The sequence below is a fragment of the Marmota flaviventris genome, chromosome 3 (genome assembly GCF_047511675.1).
Source record: "Marmota flaviventris isolate mMarFla1 chromosome 3, mMarFla1.hap1, whole genome shotgun sequence".
Lineage (NCBI taxonomy): Eukaryota > Metazoa > Chordata > Mammalia > Rodentia > Sciuridae > Marmota > Marmota flaviventris.
The window spans coordinates 170,180,902-170,202,178 of record NC_092500.1 but is presented as its reverse complement, the minus strand read 5'-3'; the positions used below and the strand labels follow the sequence as shown (position 1 = coordinate 170,202,178).

Genomic DNA, 21,277 nt, shown 5'->3' with positions numbered 1-21,277 from the left:
GGGTTTATCTTGAACTTTTTTGGATTTTTTTAACCAAAGCATGCTTTTATGGCATCAGACATTGATCATTTCGAAAATATTTGTTCATGGAGTTAAACAGGTATTTGAAATGCTGGCATGTTTCATTGTACAATACAATTTATTAATATCCCCGCCAGTCTTATCAGGAGACTCTGGAGGTTTTGGGAAGCTTTCAAGCTCATAGTAGAGAATTCAAGTTTTATAAAACTTTGTGGGTTTTCCCCTAAAAGCTCATCCTATCATTGGCAACAAGTACTATTGGTTGTTTCCCTGAAGCGATAGGTTGATTTTGTTCATTTTCAAGAAAATACTGAGCACATGCCCATGTGTCATTAACCACAGTCTGTGAGCCGTTCTTTTAGGTGAAAATGATGTTCATGAAGACAGGGTCAAGTCCAGCTCACAGCTCAGTCCACAGGGGATTTTCGTTTGAGGTGGTGGAAGTGCTCTTGTGTGCTTCCCATTTTGTCACACAGAGTAATAAAATGGCATCAGTGGAGGGTTGACAGTTAGTACAGTCAATAGTTAATATGCTCTTTTCACTGTTGGTGCAATGTCAAAAGAGCCAAATAATTCCCTCTGTCATGTTGTAAGTATAGTTATGTAATGGTATATGCACTTACATAATATTACCTGAAGGTAGAATGTGACAAGTTAAGGATATGTAGTATAAGCCCTAGAGCAACCACTAAAGAACAAGAGGGATATATCTAGTGAGCCACTAGGAGATACAATAAAATGTTAAAAATGTTCAAATAATCCAGAAAGAGGCAAAGAGAGTGGGGAAAAGGAATAAACATCAGAAGGTACAAATAGAAAAAAAATAGCCAGACAGTAGACTTAAATCCAATCATATGAATAATCACATTAAATGTAACTGGTCTAAAACACTAATTCAGAAGGCAGGGATTATCAGGTTAGATTATTATATTTTAAAGTAAGCCCCAACTATAAGTTGTCTACAAGAAATCCACTTTAAATGGAAAAACACAAATAGGTTAAAAATAAAAATATGGAAAATCTGTATTTTCAAAAACTGAAGAGTTTATATATTAATATCAGACAAAGCAAATTTCAGAGAAAGGACTATTATGAGGGATAAAGAGGGCTATTGCATAATGATAAAGTAGTTAATTCATCAAGAGCCATAATAATCCTAGTTGTGCAGCTAATAAAATTTCAAAGCATGACAAGCAAAAGCCGACAGAACTTAAAAGAGAAATAGCCAAATCCACAATTATAGTTGGAAATTTCAGCACCTCCTCTTGATAATTGATAGAACAATAGAGAAACTCAGTAAGAATAGAGAAGACTTGGAGCAGAATATCAACTAACTACCTGACTGAGTTTTCAGAACATTCCACTCTACTGGGCATCAGAATTCACATTCATTTCTAGAGGACTTAGAACATTTACCAAAATAGACCGTATCCTGAGCCATAAAATAAGTCTCAATAAATTTGAAAAGATGGAAATCATACAGAGTATGTTCTCTGACCACAATGGAATTATATCAGTAATCAATAACAGAAATATGGAAAATCTTCAAATACTTGGAAACTAAAGACACTTCTAAATAACTATATAACTACATGTTATACAAATACATCTAAAACATGTAGAACTAAAATGTATGACGAGAGGAATATGGACTGTTCTTATTGGATTTATATCTCTCTCCTCCAAATTTTAGTTTGTCCAATTAGAATTTCCTCGTTGGTATCAGGAGCCAAGGAGCTAATCCAGCCAATGCTTAGAGAATTTGGGGTGGCGCTGGCAGTGGGGTTGACGTTAACTGCCTGAAGAACACAATGAAGAGCTGCCCGTCGGGAAGACCCCTCCACAGGAGAGTGGAACTGACATAACTCCCAGAGAGAAGTTCACACTGATCTGATCAGAGAAGGGAAAAGGGAATTCCACAGGCAGAGTCAAGAGGATTCACAAACAGGAGACTCAGGAACAAGGGCCGCTGGTTCTGGAAGTCAGTGTCTTGGTGCTGCTCAGTCTAGATGAATGGCTCCATCAGGGGTGCTAAGTCATGGCAGTCCCTGACCCCCCTCTGGAAAGCGGGCAGTGGCTAGGAGAGGCAGGAAGCACGCTGGGGTCCACTTCAGTAGTAGAGGAGACCAGGAGAGAAGGTGTTATGAAGAATGTGAGGTGGGAGGGGTGCACCAGGAAAAACAATGTCTTTAAAAATAAGACTCCACAGAGGGCTGCTCCTCAGTGTGAAGCTGTTCCCACTCAGTGTTGGTGTAGGTGCTCAGTTCAGAGCATCTAACCCTGAATTCTGTTCTGTGTCTATCCTCCTAACTGTTGATTGTAGTGTTGGTTCTTTTGATTATCTTGTTGAGGACTCATTCATACTTTTCAAGTTGATATAAAGAAAGTTTTTTTGTGCTAAAAAAAAAAAAACCCACAAAAACAAGACTCTAAGTGACTACACAGTATTTTCACATATAGATGTATATCCATTTAACCATTATCCTGATTTTGGACATTCAGCTGATGCTGTTTACCTCCATGGTAAACAACATAGGAGAGAACATTCTTATATGTAAAACTCTGTCCCATCTCTGATGTTTTACTCTAGGGTAAAATTTGAAGAATTCTGTTACACTGTGTGTTAGCTTTCCATCAATAACAAATAACTGAGAGAATCAACTTAAGGGAGAAGGATTATTTTGGCTCACAGTTTTGGAGGTTCCAGCGTGTGATCAGGCAGACCCATTGCTTTTACCCTCAGTGGGGGCGGCAAGCACATCAAGACAGGAAGGGTGGGTACATGGTAGAGCAAGCTGCTCACCCCATAGCCAGGGAAGGGTGGGGAAGGAAAAGATGGGGATCCTTCAGTCCCTTTCAAGGGCACACCCCCAATGACCTAAAAGCCTCCCACTAAACTCCACCTCTTAAAGGTCTACCATCTCCCAACAGCACCAAGCTGGAGACCCAGCCTTCAACAAACATTCCAAAACCAAACTCAGCACAAGGTCTAAGTGTAAGAGCGTTTCAGTCTTAAATTGCTTTTCAGAAACACCACTTACTGAAAAGGGAGGAGAGTTCCAAGTCACTGCTCCTTTTCTGCAATAGGTTAATGGGAAGAGTTTTAAAAGCACCATCTTTCACTGCTTGGGTTAGTGATGTTGAATATTTTTCATGTTATTTGAATTTTTTTTCTCTATTTAATTGTTCCTTCCATAGTCTTTCTCTGTCACTTTCCTTTTTACTTTTAAAAAAATCCAGACTTACAGAAAAAGTTGCAATTGTAGTAAAAAGAACTCCCGTGTCCACTGACTTGGCTGTTTAGCACCTCACACTTGCTTTGCTCTGCCATTCCTCTGGAGTATGTGCTGGGTGTGTTTGTACAACTTTTTCTGAACAATTTCCAAGGATGTTGCCTATTCCATGACCCTTTGCCCCCTAACATTTCAGCATATTCCATGAAAAAAGTATGTTCCCCTCACCTAACTCTAGTCCAACCATCAAATTCAGGAAATTCAACATCAATGCAACATCATCATCTTTATCTAAAATCCATATTCAAATGTCATCATTTATAGCCAGTTGCAGTCCATATATCCAGCCCAGAATCATAAATTGCATTTATCTGTCCCATCTCAATGATTCCTTGAATCTGGAACACATCCTCAGCCTTGATTTGTCATAACATTTTTGACACGCACAAATTTTAATAAAACATCTCTTATTGACATTTTTGAGAAATACAGACAGGCGTTTTCTAAAATTTAGATGTGTCGGATGTCTCTTCATGGTTGGGTTTAGAACACACATCTTTGGTGGAAGCAACCATGTAAATGCCTTGGTTCCCTTTTTAATCAAAAAGTGATTAAAAAGAATTTACCGCTGCTAGCTTGACAAGGAGGGAGAAGACCAGCTGTGAGAAGGGGTGCAGTCTAATGTGGTGTGGGGGCAGGTCCACTCTGCAGGGTGGCCCTCTCCAGTCAACCAGGGGAGAATGTGCAGGGCAGGAGGTTGAAGGACGTCAGGAGCAAGTCTCCCAGTCTTTCAGGCCTGAACTGTCACCTGCCCATGGCTGCCAGCGTCCAGGGGTAGCATGTCTGAAGATAATTTTAAAGTGCGGTAGAGGAGGGGAGAGATAATTGATAGAACAATAGAGAAACTCAGTAAGAATAGAGAAGACTTGGGGGCAGAATATCAACTAACTACCTGACTGAGTAGTCTCCTAGCTCCATTTCTGGAGACAAATACCCTCCTGCCTCCACTTTGCCCTTCCCTACCAGAGAGGCTGAACTGCAGAGAGGCCAATAAGGCCTTTGGAGGCCCCATCTCCCTGGATAGCTCTGTCTCTCCCCACAACCTCCCTCCTCCTAACAGCTCCTTGGGTCCCATGCCCACGCTCTACCTTTGGGAGCTTGGAAAACTCCAGAGCTGAGGCTTCAACCACAAGTGAATGGAGACCCTCCTCTGCCCAAATACGTCAACTCTGATGCAGAGCGTCGGCCTCCCCCAGCTCACAGGTAAAATGCAAGCACATCTCTGCAAAGCAAGGGCCATTATTATTTAGAAGAAAGGCTATCCCATCTCACACGGGGAAAGTTTTCTCTCAGGACATGGTTTCTTGGCACAGTAGTGTCAGGAGGCCAAGTCCACCCTGCTCTGGGAAGCCATCCCTAAAGGCACCCCTTGAACAGAGTTGGACTGTCTTATCCATCAGACCCAGCAGTGCCAACCTCAAGTGTCTGGCTCCTCCCTTGGGAGATGTCATCTTTATGGTTTCACCACGTTACAATGATCACGAAGGTGGCTCTACTTCACACGCAGAGCTGATTTGTAACCAATGCACTCTGCTTAAGAAAGCAGGGAAATGATCGTTTCAGAAGGTGCACCATCCAAGCTGGAATGATAAGAAACTCCTCAGTGCTGAGTGACATCAGGGTGTGTGCTATTTGTGGAGTGTCTGCTGAGGCCACCCTCCGCTCCCATGAGATGCTATTATCTTATAACATGCACCAGCATCGCCAGGCCAACAGGATGATTCAAAAAGGGGCTCACGTTCCACTTCTCTGAAAGCATTTCCGCACGAGCAGTGTTAGTGCTGACCTTTGTTCTTCTGTTTCTCTTCCATTTCTTCCCATCCCCTCGAATTACTCAGAATAGCATAAGTTTGTGTCTGTTTATTCTCTTCTGTCTAAATCCCATCTCAACCCTGTACATCGCCTGGCTCCCAACAGCACAGCTTAATCTAATTAGGGATCAAGAGAAAATTGATAATGACCCGTGAAACCCGGAGAGGACTCTGTTTTAGATATTGTCTATCACCAAGGCCACTTGGAATCGCTGTTTTAAAAACACCCTGCCTAGTGTCTATAAAAGCTCCCCCAACTATGCTTTCTCCTGGAAGAAGCCCGTGAACCCTTGCTTTGGGAAGGGGACGAGTTATGGGAGCACGATCTTTCTTTTCAGGTGCCACTGTGGAGGAATTGGCAGCATCTGCCTCAAACCGGAAGACGAGAGCCCGTACTTAGCTGGTTGGAGAGAGTTGGTGACTGCTGACCAAGCCAGGGCAATCAGACCTCTCTTCTCTTCCCCTCGCTCCCTCTCCCACCCTCTTCCTCTGCCCTCTTTTTCTCTCAGAAAAATCAATGTCTGTGATAGAAGAAAGTTTATAAAATCTTGACAGAGCAGTTGAAACTCTGGGACCACCAGTGTCCTAGAAAGAGTCATCAATGCTAATTAAGGATCTATTTAGCCATGTATTTCTTTACATCTTACTGAAACTATCTGATTTTTGTCCTTTTTTTTTTTTTGTACTGGGGATTGAATTCAGGGGCCCTCAACCACTTAATATTTCCCCTTAACATTTCAGCATATTCCACATCCCCAGCTCTATTTTGTATTTTATTTAGAGACAGGGTCTCACTGAGTTGCTTAGTGCCTCGTTTTTACTGAGGCTGGCTTTGAACTCACGATCCTGCTGCCTCCTGAGTCTCCTGAGCTGCTGGAAATACAGGCGTGCGCCAGTACCTGATTTTTGTCCTTTTGAGAATGGCACTCATTTACACAATTTGGGTGGACTTCAGAGCATATTTCTCATCTGTGGTTGCACTATTGAATTGTCCTGGGGAGCCCAAGTGGATCCTGCCCCACATACCAATTGGGTCAGAGTCTCTGGGAGTAGAACTTGGACACTGAGTGTTCCAAAAATCACTGCCTTATGGTAGTGTAAATAAGAGTTCTGGAATCACATGAGTGGCATGTTTTGGGGACCCCGCAATGTAGCACCCTAGTCTACAGCATACCAGCAGTGTGTGAAGGGGCCGAGGAAGCGTGGCTGGGTAAGTCAGGTGAGAGCAGGGGGGTGGTGAGCACCTCCACCACCGGGCAGCCTTCCTCGGGGGAAGAGGGCAGTGCATGGGGAGGGCAGGGAGGCCAGGAAGATGGCCACAAGGAGGACAGCCCAGATGGACACTTCCTTCAGGCTCCCTTCACCTGGCAGTCACATTCCCTGGCTCAAGATCTATTCTCCAAAGTCAGTGTTGGAACTGTTCCACCAGGGGACGGAGAGAGAAGCCGTGAGCTTTCTCAAAGAGCAGAGTGATCAGAGAGAGGGGAAACAGGCCGTTTGTCCCATAGACGTGACAAGAAGCGGGTTCCCCAGCTGCCCCCAACTCCTGCTCCTTCCCCATGGGCCCTGGATGAGCAGGTCTTCCTGGGACCAAGTTCTCAAATTCACAGCTAGACAGCAAATCTTTATTTTCAATTCCCTTGGTTTAAGGAACTGCTGTGGTTAATGGCTCTTAGGGATGCTGACTGATTCTGAGGGTATCTAGGGCATGGGCTCAGGCCCAGCCCCCATGGACGGCCAGCAAGACACCCTATTTGACTGGCTGAGGGTTGTACCTCCAACAACAGGTGTCTTCCCAGGGCTAGGAGTGCTTGTCTTTCCCCCACTAAAAGAGCCAGTGCCGGGAGTCTGGGCCTGCTCTGTTTGGGGACACTGGAAGGAGAAAGAGGTAATCTGGGCCTCTCTGATCTGGAAAGAAACTAGAGGCAAGCCTATTGTGTTAGAATCACACCTGGTTTTCAAAAGCTATGGTTAAGGAGAGGCCATGAATAGCTCACCAGCAGCTCCAGGGGTGCAGGAACAGACTCTCTGGCTAACATGGGCTGCGGGAGTCTAAATATGATTCGTGTCCTCTGAATACTCAACGTGTACTCACAGTCCCTTTTGAAACTTCACCTGACTCTGGTATTTAGAGGTGGTGCCCTTGAGAGGCCATGGGGATTGGAGAAGGTCCCCATGCTGGGGCTCCCTGGTTGAATCGTGGCACCTCTTAAGAAGATGGAGAGACCAGGGCACGTACACATGCTTCCTATGACTACCATCCCTGGGGTGCCAGACGAGCCTTCCCATCTCGGTTCGCTTCTTCCACTCCAGAGACTGCAGAATTTCATTTCCTTGTATGGTAAACTGGCAATTCCAAAGAGAACTGCTGTATCCTTGAAGGATTTGGTATTTCTCCAGCTTCTCACTAGTGACAGGTCCCCTGAGCCCCTGAGAAGAGCCCTTCCCTCTTCATTGGAGAAGATTGGGCATTAAAAAAGCCCCGTGCCTGCCAGGGACGCTTGGAGCCACTGTGCAGCCTGTGAACCTGGGCCAAGCTATTCTAGTAACCTGAGACTGTGCTTGAACGTGCTGAACTGGATACTGGAATGTTAGCACGCGGGGCCTGGGAAGGATGCGGGGATCCAGAGGCCGGCCGTGTGGGCGTGGCGTGTCGGCACCTGGATACTTGGGCTGCGACCTTCCATGACGTGTAACATGCCCGTGGCCTCCTGAGATACTGTCACCAGCCTGAAGATCAGCTGTGCAGTGGAACTGGCTCTGTGTGTCCTAGTCTAGGAGAGAGGACAACCCAGAGAAGAAGACAGGCTAATAGGCCCTGCTCCAGGGAGGGTGGTTTCCAAAGGAGGATCCTGCAGTCAACCACCTGTGGTCAGAGAACAGGTCAGAAGGGACAGTGACACCCCTCTGGATGCCTATGACCCAGGATATGCCTGCTAGTCAAGCCAAGCTTGCTTTTCAAATGGGGACATGTGGAGGGGGATGAGGCAGGAGGATTTTCTCTCTGTATCTTCTGTTGCTGTGGACAGCCCAAGGAATGTGACCCACTGAGGGGTCAACTCTGCTCACGCAGATAGGGCACCTGCTGAGCGCCAGCTTCCTGGTGACATGTGGGGACATAGAGATACCACGGCTGATGGTGGTTATTGCTCAAGAGCAGTTTCCCTGGCTCAGCCCCAGCCTCCGGCTGAGCTCTGGTTGTCTGCCTTTAGCCTGGGTCCTTGGCAACTACCCTCTGCTCATTAAAGGGACTGGAGCAGTTTTCAGAAAAGGCAATGAGATACATGAGCCTCATGAGTGTTAAAATCCTGGTGGACACAGTCCAGTGTGTAGACCATGAGGGCTATGTTGGCATGTGAGTGGCAGAGGGCCAGCACGCGCTGGACAGGTGACCAATGCACCCACCTGGAGAAAGGGAAACCGGCTTGTGGCAGATTGCTCACTGACCCTTACCAGCAGCCCAGTTTCACCAACTCAGTGACTCTTAGGGGACAGACATTTAATCCCAGTAGGGGAAAGACACTTAATCCAACGGGCTCCCTTGAACTTTGGTTTGAGGTTTCCATGCACAGTAAGTGTCAATAGGAATTGGGGAATTGAGGACATGATTGATCTGGGAATAAATCCACCCTGAAGTACATGCACATGGGCATACACGTTCCAAGGAGCATTCAGGGGACACAGGGACACACATACTTTAATACTGGCCACTCCCTGTATGCTGAACCTCTGCTGCCTCCCTGAAGAGCCTCCATCCTCATGAGCAGGGAGAAGGGTTCTTGGAGGTAGTGGCCGCGTTTTACTTTCTTCTCTTCTCCTTTCAGTAAGAGAGAGCTCAGACCTGCAGGGTCATGGATCCCAAGGCAGGACCCCCTGGCACTGCCCAGACTCAGCTTCATCAACAGAAGCCCGAGGGATAAATGCACTGCATTTTGTGTTGTCTTTGTCTTCCATTTCATATGTTCTGATGCTTTGACATCCGGGGCCTGACTGACCCCTGAGGAACTGCCCCTCCCTGGGTGGCCAATTCCTAGAAGCAGTAAATTACCTTCTCTCAAGCCAAGCTGGCTTTTCAAATGCCAATAACTGACCCAGGACCACAGTCCCAGCCACTTTCTTTATGAAGTGCTCTTACCCCGGGCCATTTTCTATCTGCCATAATCACCCCAGGGCCACTTACCCTAGTGGGGACGGCCCATGCCCAGGCGCTGCTGACATTATCTGTGCCAGCTAAGCCAAAGCCTACCCTGCCTCACCTGTCCTTTCTGGCTCTTGCCCTAGTTGCCTCCTCTCCCTCTGCTTCCTGACCAAATCTGGCGCTTCCTGGTTGGCCCCCGGGGCATGACAGGCCACTCTTCTTGGGAACTGTGAGAAAAACATTATCTTTTCATTGGCTGTTGTCTCCTGACCTGTTGGCCTTAACATACCTCAAATACCTTATAATGTCTTCTAAAATAATTTTCGAGACACACCATTCTGCTGCTCGTGATGGATAAACTGCATGCACACGGGCATACATAGACCAAATGCCAAGTAGACCCCAGGTGAAGTATAGGACTATATTCAGTTTGTCCAGTGGATACACAGAGTCCTTGGAGGAAGAGAGTCAGTGGAGTCACCCAGCTCTTCAGCCCCTTGTCAAGGGCTTGGTTGAGCTGATGTCAAGCTGAATAGTGCTGACACTAGGAAGCAGAATCCACATTCAGAAAATTTCAACAGGTAGAATCATGAGCTGAAGCTCAGATGAACCATAACTGGGGATAAATATGGGATTTCTCACTCAGAGTCTGCAAGTCAATCACACAGGTGCAAGATGGGAACCCAAACCTGGCTTTCTAGTAGCCTGTGTGTAAAGGTGGACTGGTCATTAGGCTCTGTGGGATTCCACAGTGTAGACTAGCAGTTGAGAAGTGCCATCTGGTCTCAGGCTGCAACGGGGAAGAATTCCATTCAGAACAAGGAGACAATTGTCTCACCATGCCATGTAGCTGCAGACCTGGCTTCAATAGTGGACTCTATTTCAACAGGCTTTTTGAAAAAAAAAAAAAAAAAGGCTATCCAGAGGAGGATGGCCAGCATGGTGAAGGTCTAGATGCAACCATGTGCAGAAGGATTTAAAAAAAAAAAAAAAAGACTAAAAACCATTGTGGACATTAATGCATTGGGATAAAATTATGCATGCAAATGATTTTTAAAATAAAATAAAATAAACAGAATTTCTGCTTAAATACAACAGATTGAATATGAACTGTGCATAATATATTTTATGAATGTCATTATATATGAATGTCAGCAGAAGATAAATTCAAGGAAATATCCCCCAAAGTAGAATATCTTCCAAGAAGGATAAGAAGATAGAAGAGCTTGGAGAGAAAAATCAAGAAAAACTAGAGAAGTTGTCCAAGAACATCAATATTTAAATAACAATAGTTAAAGTAAAGGTGAAGAGAAATAAAAACAAGAAAAGAAACTGGATTGCGGCTCAGTGGTAGAGCGTTCACCTAGCAAGGGCGGGGCCTAGGTTTGATCCTCAGCATCACATAAAAAAATAAAGATATTGTGTTAAAAAAAAGGAATAATTTAATAGAAATTCCCTGAAAGAAAGAACTTGAGGTTTCAGATTGAAAATTCATTCTAAATGCCTGGAATGAGGGATGAAAACTAGCCCACACTAAGACTAGTCTTTATAAAGTTTCAAAATACTGGACACAAAGAAGATCCTAAAAAGAAAAAAGGTTGTGTGAAAAGGGTCAATCATCAAGGTGTCTTGGGGTTTGTTGGAAGCTTCTAACAATGTAAGAATGCCATTAAAATTTGGAGGGGGGAAAAAACCTGAACCCAGAATTTTATACTTGCATGAACTATCTATCACTCAAGGTCAAGGATAAAAATAATGATATTTTCAGATAGGTAAGATATCCATAGATGTATTTCCTCATAAATGTGCTTTACCCGAACAAGGAAATAAATAGAGACCAGGAAAAGTAGGCTATTAAAAAAGCTGAGTCTCCAGCCAAGAGAGACTCAAAGAGAAGCTTCAGATTGACATGTAGGCAATTCTTTGGATAATAGCCATGAGCTAGGGTTGAGAGCCATTGGTCCAGAATCAAGAAAATTGAAAAGTTTCAGGACACTTCCATAGAATGATAAATAAGAGAAAGCCTATTGAGAGGACACTGAATCAAATGTAGGGAAATAAAACATTTAACATTTCACTCTAGAAAACATTCTGCATGATCTGGCTGTGAACCACATTTATAAAGTAATGATAAAATAAACTGAAAAACAATCTAGACAAAAAGTATGATATACTGTTCTAGGAGGATGGGGACGTGTAGGATGGAAGGTACAGTAAAAAGGAGCTGTTTCCCCCAGAGTGGGAATGAATGATGCATAAAATTGGGGAAAAAAAGTAGTATAACCATGTTATTAGAAACGTGGAAATAAATACAGAAAGTAACGGTTGCAGGGTTGGAAATGAGTGACCATGGAAGCAGGATATGATGTAAGAGGTCAGGGAGCTGCTGTTTTCGTAAAAAACCTTGCACAACTATTATTTAAAAGCATCATTAAAAATACAAGCATGCTTATCTTTGAAAATTATACAGTCTAAACTACAAGGGAAGAAAACCTACATTTTTCACTAGTCATGAGGAGACTGGTGCTTCAAGAAAGGGGGGAAAGAAAAAACCTGCATCCCTTTATATCCTGAGTCCTGCCTCTTCCTCCATCTCCTCTCTCCGCCATGCCTCCTTTTTTCCCCACTCATTTGCATTATTTTTCTGTCTTTTATCTCAATTGTCCTTTCTCAACTTCCTTTTTTGCTTTTCTCTCTTCCTGGCATAATGCGTAGCTGAAATATCTTCGTTATTCTTACTTATTATGGTCATTGGCTATAATATTTCCTGTTCTTAGTTCTTACTATTAAAAGCATTCATGGAATGTTCTTTCTCTGCCCCAACCAGAGCAAGTTAGGTAGTAGAATCAGTTCTAAGTTGCTTCTTATCACTGTGGAACAAGTTTCTTGCAGAAGATATACATATATATGTATGTGTCTTGCAGGGGCCCACTCAGACGTGGGAGAGACATCAGAGGGTGCGGGTCCAGCCAGTCACCCAATGCGGGAGACCTCTGTGAGGTGCTTCTTCCACTGAGGAGTCCCAGGCTCTGGTAAGAAGGATGGCAGTGGGGGAATTCCCCAGTCATCAGCCAGGCACCCAGGTCTGGAGGCTCAGTGGTGATCAGAGCTTCTACCCATGGAGGGCATTCTGCCTCTTTTTCCATGATGGTGCAGAAGACACCTAACACCTTCACATGCCTGCAAACTCAGACCACAAACCCTGAATACAGCCCTTTCCTGCCCATTTCTAGACCTTTCACCACCCTAGTCAACCTCTGACTTATGACTAAATCCTTTGACCAGCTGCCCCTAGAGCTGAATACTCTACGTATCAAGTGCAATATCATCAATGCAAAATTCAGGGGGGATTCATAACCTCCATTTTTCTGCTCATCATGTTTCTATGAATGCTGCCTAAGTTTTAAAATTGCTATTTCCTTGGCTCTTGCTGACTTACATCAACTTCAAAGTCATATAACATGTGAGGCTTTTTCTTATGTCCTCTGAGCAGCCTGGCATCCTACATCCTGTATATGGGAAGATGCACTGTTCCAACATTGGTGTCTGTTTTACATTTATCCCACTAAAATATCTTCTGAAGAGTTTTGGCCCAAAGTTTCACCCTGTTTTGAGAAGTTCCTTATGATTCACTTGAATGAACTTGTTTGGCTACCAACTACAAATTGCTCACTTTAAAATAATTTCATCATCTAATTCCCAAGCAAAATTTAGAGCATCTCAGCTCCAAGACAGATCTCCTTTGAGGGTACCCTGGGTCACTGAGTTTGACAATATAAGGAGCTCTGGCCAGGTCCTGCTCTTGGGTCTCTGGTCCATGCACATGTCAGGGAGGAGGCTCATCTGTTTTACTGCCTATGACCCTGAGCCAATGTCAGAAATCCTGGGCTGTCTCATATAATTCATCATCCCCACACCTTCTGGGAAATGAATTAAAACGAGCCGAGCACAGGGAGACGGAGCAGATGGTTGGGCAGATTCCACGATGGGTGAGGAGCAGGGAACTCTACAAGGCGGAGGCTCTTGCCTCCCCTCGTTGGACTCAGCGCCAGCTGTCAGCAGCTGGCCCCTGGAGAGACCTACATAGCGACTAACATCCTATTTGTCAGGGCTGTCAACTCTGAAAAATAATAGCAATGGCTGAAGAGCATTGGTGTCTCAAAGCTCCTGTGACCCTGGGAAGCACCCTTGAGGTAGGAAGGCCGGGAAGTCGGAACCTGGCTGTCCAGAGGAGGAAGCTCAGGTTCAGGGAGGTCCTGTGACTTCCCCCATCCCCTGAGCTGGGAGTCAGGAGTGGGCTCCTTGGCTTGGAATCTGGGCTTCTCTCCATAAGCACCTCTGAGGACCACTGTCCGCACACCCTGCTAGAAAGTGGTGGCTTACCATGGGCTGTGAGCTCACTGCAGGGCTGGACACAGGAGGTGACAGGGGCACACTCAGGGGTGGTACAGTTAAAGAAAGCAGGAAACACCTGGGTACATGCGCTATGCTCTGATGTGGTCCCTGCGCTTCCGTGTCCCACGTGGATCACAGGACAGATGTGGGCACTGGGGAGAGCTCTTGGTTATGCCAAGTGTGGTTTCTCCATGTTAAGTGCTCAGATTCTGTTGCCTGCATTTTCAAGGATACAGCTCCTTCAGAAGTCTAGTCACCCCTCCATCAATGCTGTCACATTTCCTAACACCTTCTGAGGGACAATGTCAAGGACAGATGCCATCTGTGATCAAAATGAAGCAAACCACTCTTAGATCATTCTGATTTTAGGTGCAAAGACAGCATAGTATGAGCTAAGAGTTGTCCAAAGGCCTCTCACCCCTGGGATGTCTGTCCTCTGGGGCACACTGTCCTGCACTATCGTCAAACGTCCCCTTTCTCTTTCCCCCACTTCATTCTAGACAAAGACTAGAAACAGCCCAGATGCCTATCAACAGGAGAGGGCATAAATAAGTGTGGTGTTTGCAGATAAATAGACATTAATGCTCAGCCAGAAGAAAGAAATAAAGGAGGAACTAGTTGCAAGCATCAATATGGACACACCTTATCCTTACGAGGAGTGAAATAAACCTGAAACAAGGGAGGGAAAAGGCGCCCCACAGTCCCTGGATTTAAAGTACAGATTTCACCCCTCCTGCAGTGCAGTTTAATGGTTCTATGCCTATTTCTGGATCTTGTGCAGGAAACTAGACCCTTTCCCAATCGGATCATCAATTATCCATGGTGACAGAGGTTCAGCCAATAGCTTGGGCTGTGTTGGGGTCTCTGTTCTCTCCTCCTCCTCCTCCTTCCCCAACTGGTGAAGGGCACACCAGTGTGGCCATGTGGGAAAACAGTCTGTTTTAGGTAAAGTGAGTTTTGAGCAGGGTCTCTCTAACTGTCTTAGTCCATTTACGCTACAAACCAGAAATGCCCGAGACTGTATAACACAGAAGTTTTCTTCCTCCCAGTTTGGAGCTGGGAAGTCCACCATCAAGGTGCCAGCATCTAGTGTGTTGCTCCCTCTGCGTGCTCACATGGCAGAGTGAGAACCACCATCACTGGCCCCTTTGATGGTGGCGTCTTCTATGGCTGCTCTTAGCTTATATCACACCACCTTCTTGTGAGGCCCCCATCTCCCAGCACTGCTGCTCTGGGGACCAAGTTTCCAACACATGAATTAAGGGGGACAAATTGAAGCCACAGCACCAAGCCAGTGCATCTCTTTCTAGTGCCTGCTTCTCTGCTGGGAAGAGCTCTGGGATCACGTTCTGAGCACACTCCTGGCTGTTTCTAAGATTCTATTCATTCCTGGGAATGTTGTGAATTGACAGGTGGCAGAAACATTCCTTTGGTGAGAGATGGTACAGGGCGCGGTTACAGGCTCTGGAGTCCAACTGCCCAAGGCTTGGTTTTAGCTCTGCCACTACAGGCTGTGTGATCGGGGACAAGTTACTTGATTTGTCTGTGTAAAGTGGTCACAACAGTAGCACCTACCTCACAGGACTGCCGTGCTGATGGCCCTCCAGTGGATTCAAACCACCCGTAGATCAACAGTATTTTTTAAAAAGCCCCGTGTCTCTACTGAACTTGTACAGACTTTTTTTTCTTGCCATATTCCCTAAACAATACAGTATAACAACTAGTCACCTAGCAGTTATACGGCATTAGGTATTATAGTAATATAGACATGATTTAAAGTATAAGGGAGAGTACACATACATTTTAGGCAAACACTAAGCCGTCTTTTTCGAAAGACTTTGGAAGCGAGAATTTTGGACGTGGAACCAGTCCCAGTGGTTGCTGAGGGACAACTGCACAGGTTAAATGAGTTAACATAGGAAAAGCACTTGGAATTGCCCAGCACGTAATATAGGCTATGAAGCGTTTTCTCCGCCTGCTCTCCACCCTCCGCCTCTTTCTCCTTCCCCTCTTATTATTATCCACTCAGCATGGGTTGGCAGCTGCACTCTAGGCGGAGCTGAGCCTTGGCAAAACCTCCTCATGTTCCAAAGCTGACCCCGAAGCGTGAAGGCTGAATTTTTGGGAGGAGGGGGTTCTGGGAACTTAACCCAGGGGTACTCAACCCCTGAGCCACATCCTCAGCCCTTTTTAATTTTTGAGACAGGGTCTCACTAAACTGCTTAGGGCCTTGCTAAGTTGCTGAGGCTCACCTTGAACTTGCAATCCTCCTGCCTCAGCCTCCTGAGTTGCTGGGATTACAGGTGTGGGGCCACGGTCCCCAGCTGGAGGCTGAATTTTTTAACCGACAAACAGGAAATCATTTATGGAAGTTACCTTCTGTGTTCAGTCCTCTGACATCCATCCATGGGACTGGCCATGCCACCATGGCTCACTGTTTTGGGGATTTCTCTGACATCTTTCCCACTTTGGCCACCTCCTCTGAATGTTATTGCTCCCAGAGCATTGGCTGAATCTCCTTTTGTAAATGTAACTGTTTGTACTTAGGCTTATGGCTTTTGTGCCCCGTTCCATCTCCCATACCAGATTTCAACCCCTTTCCAACAGCCAGGGTGTCTCATGGGGTCCTGGATTCTCCAGCCCTGGCGCAGTTGATGCTCTATGAACACTGACCTTGTTGCTGAATCGTGTTGAGCTTGATTCGGGGATGTTACTTCAGAGCCCCTGAGGCCTTCTTCTGAACAACCCCAGAGTGGCCCATCTGTGTCCTTGCGCCGTGGGTGTGATTCAGGAAAATACATAAAACAATTCTATGCCAAATTTATTGAATGAATTGAGCAATGCCAACTCGGTCCTATAAATAAATTTGCAAGACTGGTTTCCTTGTGTGGCTCATAAGCCAGATCTAGCTGCAATCCTTCTAGAAGCTGTCCAAAAAGTATTTTGAGCCGGCTCTTCAGGCGCTGGAGTCCCAAGGCCAAAGCTGGCTTCTCAGCTGCGGTCGGCTGGCGCAGTCCTGTGAGGGGCTGTAATTCTGGGAGTGGCCACAAGAGGGTGTGCATGTTCCAGATCCCGCCAGCAGAGCCTCCGCAGTTGCAGCAAAAACTTTTTATAAAGACGCGCGGCTGGAGCAGCTCAGTTCCCACTTGGTCAGTACCTAGCAGAGCTGCCGGTGCCTCCTCAGAACATCTCTGGATTGCTGCTTGAGGCTGACGCAGGCGACGCATCAAGACAGAGAGTCCCAGGTGCAGACCCCCCTCTCCCTCCTCCACCAGGTTGAGTCTTGCCTCCTGACCTGGTGGTCCTGCAGAAGTGACCCTGTGGCCCTTGTCCTGAGACAAGTCACAGAAGTGACCCCGTGGCCTTGCACCCTCTTTCTATGACTCCGTCTGGATTTGGCTGGCTGTGGAAACAAGCTCGGAGGGGCTGCCTGGGTCTCAGTGGGGCATCAGCCAGCTCTCTGACCACCATGGTGAATGCCAGGAACTGAGGGGACAGGCTCTCCAGCCTCAGCAGGGGGACTCAGGTGAGTCTTGACACTAACCTTGACCTGGTGCCTACCAGGGCATGGTGTCCCAAAGGCAGCTGGAGGAGACCCGATGAGCTGGATGGAGCAGAGCACTGTGTTTGGAAGTCTCTGGGAGGCAAATCCCCAAGGTGCCTGCCCCAGGTGGGAGGGTCCCAGCCAAGGAGCCTGTGGACATCCGCTGGGCCCTTATCCAGCTACCTGGGCTGGAGAGTATCAGCCCACATCGGGGTGTCAGAGGGAAGCTGTTGTCTTGGTAGCAACTCTGCCTGGCTCATGTCACAGCTGGAGACCCTATTCAGGGAGCAGATGGATTGGTGGACAGCCCCTCTCCCTGTGCTCTGTTTGTGTATGTGTGCACGTGTGCCCAGTGAGGGGACATTTGATACAACAGGCTATTTATAAAACATCTGCACCTCTCCAGCTGTGGGTTGTGCTTTGGGTTAACTGAATACAGTTAAAGGAAGAAAGAGTTTAAAACCTATGTAGCAATTTTTTTCTCTAGGGCCACATTTAGTTTTTTTTTTTTTTTACAAACTTGGTTTTGATGAGTTTAAAATGAGACAGTCCTTAGAAAAGCTGTGAGCTCTGCAGGGTCAGAGGCTGGAAGCCACAGGAACTATCTTCAGAAGAGAAGGCAAAGCTCCCGCCACCCCCTGCTCCTGACCTCAGCAGGAAGAGTTCATTCTGTCCTTCTGATGCCCAAAGAGGGGCTTTGAGAGTCAGGGTCCCATCTATGCTGCATCCCTGGCTGGAGGGTGTTTGTTCTCACCTGACTCTGCCACCAGCTGCCCTGGGTGACCTCGTTCACAGAGCCCTCCATGTTCATTGTCTCCTATCAGTCTCACAGTTCCCCTGGTGGCAGCAGGACAGACCCCCATGGTAGAGGTGATGCTTCTGGGATCTGGGGCTGGATGAGGTCAAGTTCTCCAATTATAGATGAGAAGACTAGCCGGGACAGGATCCTCTGAACTCTCCATACACCGCCCCCTCTTGTCTGCATGGAGGGGTGCAGGTGGCCGAGGGCTTTCTCTGTTCTCAGATGCAGTTTGGAAGCAAATCCTTGGCCTCTAACCTGTGCTTTTAAGTGCCTTGGGTAAAACTGCCTGGGAGTAAATCCTCCCCTCCCTATTCACGGGGTGACCTTACTCTGACTTGAAATGCCGGAGTCCAAGCTCTGCAGGCTTTGTCCACAGTCCCTTTGGCTTTGGCATCCTGCATGGGTGTTCCTCTCTGGCTCTGAGTCTCTCTCCACCCAGCCTCCACCTCTTGGGGCGCACTGACTCTGACTGCCTGGTCTGGGACTCTGAAGGCAGGCACCCATGCATTCTGGACACAGCAACCCGGTGGCTGAGCCAGTGTGGGAAGCCCCTGTCCAGCCGGCACCCTTCCACTCTGACATATATTAGTTCTTGCCTCTGTGGTCTTGGTTGGCTTATCTTTAAAATGGGAGAGATGGGATAAAAAGGCACAGTGCTCCCGGAAGGAGCTCACAGGGAGACCCTGGAGGGTCAGCGCTCTGCACCCTGTGGGGCGTGTTTATGCGTGTGCCAGCAGTTTGCCACACCTCACCAGTCAGCCCATCCTGCCTGAGAGCACAAACAGCCTGAGGGTGATAAGACTCAAGATCTAAGGGTCCAAATGCCCCCGCTCCCCAAGAACGAAAAAGCAGCCCCTAATAAAACCGGGGCCGGCAGAACGGGCGTATGTTTCATTTCCAAGTAACGAACAGCTGAGGTTTCCAAACGCATCTCACTCACATCTGGCCCTAGCCCCTCTCCCAGAAGGGTCCCCTGGGCTGCTGCACTGACCAGCTGAGGGGTAGGGAGGAGGCCGAGGAGGGGCCGCCCGGCAGATACATTCCAGATAATGGGCCTGCGCTGGCCGGGGGCTGACCAGGAGAGGAGGACAGTGGAATGAAGCTGGGGCTCTGCACCCCATCCGCAGGGGCCATGTCCTGTCCACTCTGGCTGCGGGCTCTGTTGCCTTTGGCAGAGTGAGGGTTAGCGAGGCAGAGGAGATGCTGGCCTCTGTTTGCAGCTCCCCAGGAGCGGGGCCAGAGGGAGGGGTGCCGCACACTGAGCTCGTGAAACAAGGGAGGCTCCCCTGCAGCTGAGCAGTGACAGAGCACCCTGGCCCCACCTAGAGGCCCTCACTGGGTGGAGGCCTTGGACAGAGGGCGTGTATTAGGAGGCTAGCAGACTAGATACCCCGGGGGGAAGGCACAGAGAAGCTGGGTGGGAGCCGGTGGGGCAGGAGGGATCCTGGTGGACAATGGACCTCCCTGCTCTTCTGTCCCTCCCACGGATTGGAGGGAAGGCTGCAGAGACTGGGTGCACATGATTTTGTGTGTGCCTGTGTGTACACAGTGTGTGTGTGTGTGTGTGAGCCCACTTGCAAGGGTTGTGGAGTCTCATTACTTTAGAGATAAGAGCAGAAGTCCTATCTTCCTGAGTCATCTGAAGGACAGTTGAGCAGTAAATGGTCAGTTCTGGCCTCTTCTCAGTCTCAAAGCCAGAGGTCTCTGGAGACCAAGTTCAAGTCATGAAAACGGCATTGGCGTTTTGCTTGAGGCCCGCCTCCCCCTCATTACCCCTCATGACGGAGCAAGGGCAATGCCTCCTTTGGCCTCTGCCTCTGAAGAGGAGCCCACTGGTCCTGTGATCCATGGCCTTGCTCCCTCTAATCCCCGGCAGGCACCTGCCTCTCCTGGCCCAGAGATGCTGCTCAGCTCCTCTGGCTTCCAGTTGAGTATGTTCCTTTCTAGACCTGGGACCCCATGTTCCTAGGGGCATGTTAAATATCCAGAAGTCAAAAAGCATCAGAAACAAGGTTGACATAAACTTATGACTGACTAAAACTGTGATAAGAATGAAGCACAGTTTGTTAGATCACTGAGCACATATGTGAGAAAAGGAATATGAAGTATTTTACGTAAATAATTTGTAAATTGGCTTTAAAAAAGGGATTTTTTGTGATACACAAAGAATGTAAATGCATCATAGAAAACTCAGAAAATCTACAAGCAAAAAGAAGTACCCGATCCCCACAGTCCCTCCCAAAGTCCTGCCATGCCAGAGCCTCACCAGAGCCAACCAGCCGCCTTTGAGCACATCCTCTGTTGCCCAGGTGCATTACCAAATGCACACACTGTTGTGCAAATCAGTTTGTTCATCATAAGTGACAGAGGATTTCCCAAGTCAGTGGGGACATCCCTGGAACACTAGACCCAAGGACCAGAGGGTCGGGCTCAGGGACATCGAGGCAGGATCCCTGCCTTGGTCTAAGGCTGCTCCATCTCTATGCCTCTGGGGCCTCCATTGAGGCCCTGCTGTGGTCCCCCAAGGATTTGGAGTAATTCTTTCTTCCTCGGTTGTGTTAGCTGGTGGCCTTGTATCCTGGACACCCCCGTGAGTCCCTCATTCCCAACTCACAATACAGCCCAGGTCTCTCTGACACACCCAGGCTTCCAGACATCTCAGAGCTGCTCCCTGGTCACCTTGTGGGTAGCCAGTTCAGCTCCCTCAGGGCTTACCCAGGTGGCCAAGGTGCCCCCAGCCCAGGGCTCCAGCCCCACCAAGAGCTGTTGATGGAAGTGTCAGGCTCCACAACCAGAAAGACCCAGTGCCTCGGTCTTCCCAAGCACCGAGCACTCAGGGAGAGGACCTGGGGATGGCTGCTGGCTCCTGTTGATAGGGAGATGATCCCTGGGTTCTGGTCCAGGGCCACTTATGTGGCCCCTTGGTCTGTCCCTTTGTTCCTGTTCCCACCTGTAGTTGACTGTGTCTCTCTCCCCTGCCCCCCCACCCTGCCCCACCTGCCATCCCTGTGGCTGCAGGACGTGATGGAGAACAAGGCCATGTATCTGCACACCGTGAGCGACAGAGACACCGGCTCCATCTTTGAGGAGCCCTTTGATGGCAGGAGCCTGTCCAAGCTGAACCTGTGTGAGGATGGTAAGTGCTCCTAGCTGCGTCTTGGGGTGCATAGTCTTCTCTGGGTTGGGGAAGGATCCCTGCCCCCCACCTGACCTTGGCATTACCCAGGGCACTGGTGATCTCCAGTCTAATTCTGCCTATGTTGAGTTTCAGGC

At 47.6% G+C, this 21,277-nt stretch overlaps 1 protein-coding gene across 1 annotated transcript in view; it reads left to right on the top strand.

The window, feature by feature from the left end:
• The first annotated feature begins 16,770 nt into the window (after window positions 1-16,770).
• The window catches only part of Scara5 (scavenger receptor class A member 5), a 105,453-nt gene continuing 100,946 nt past the window's right edge, over window positions 16,771-21,277 (top strand). The window contains exons 1-2 of the mRNA XM_027927091.3: window positions 16,771-17,184; window positions 21,023-21,140. Coding sequence (XP_027782892.1) covers window positions 21,029-21,140 — 112 coding nt within the window. The 5' untranslated portion in view covers window positions 16,771-17,184; window positions 21,023-21,028. The remainder of the gene's footprint in view (window positions 17,185-21,022; window positions 21,141-21,277) is intronic.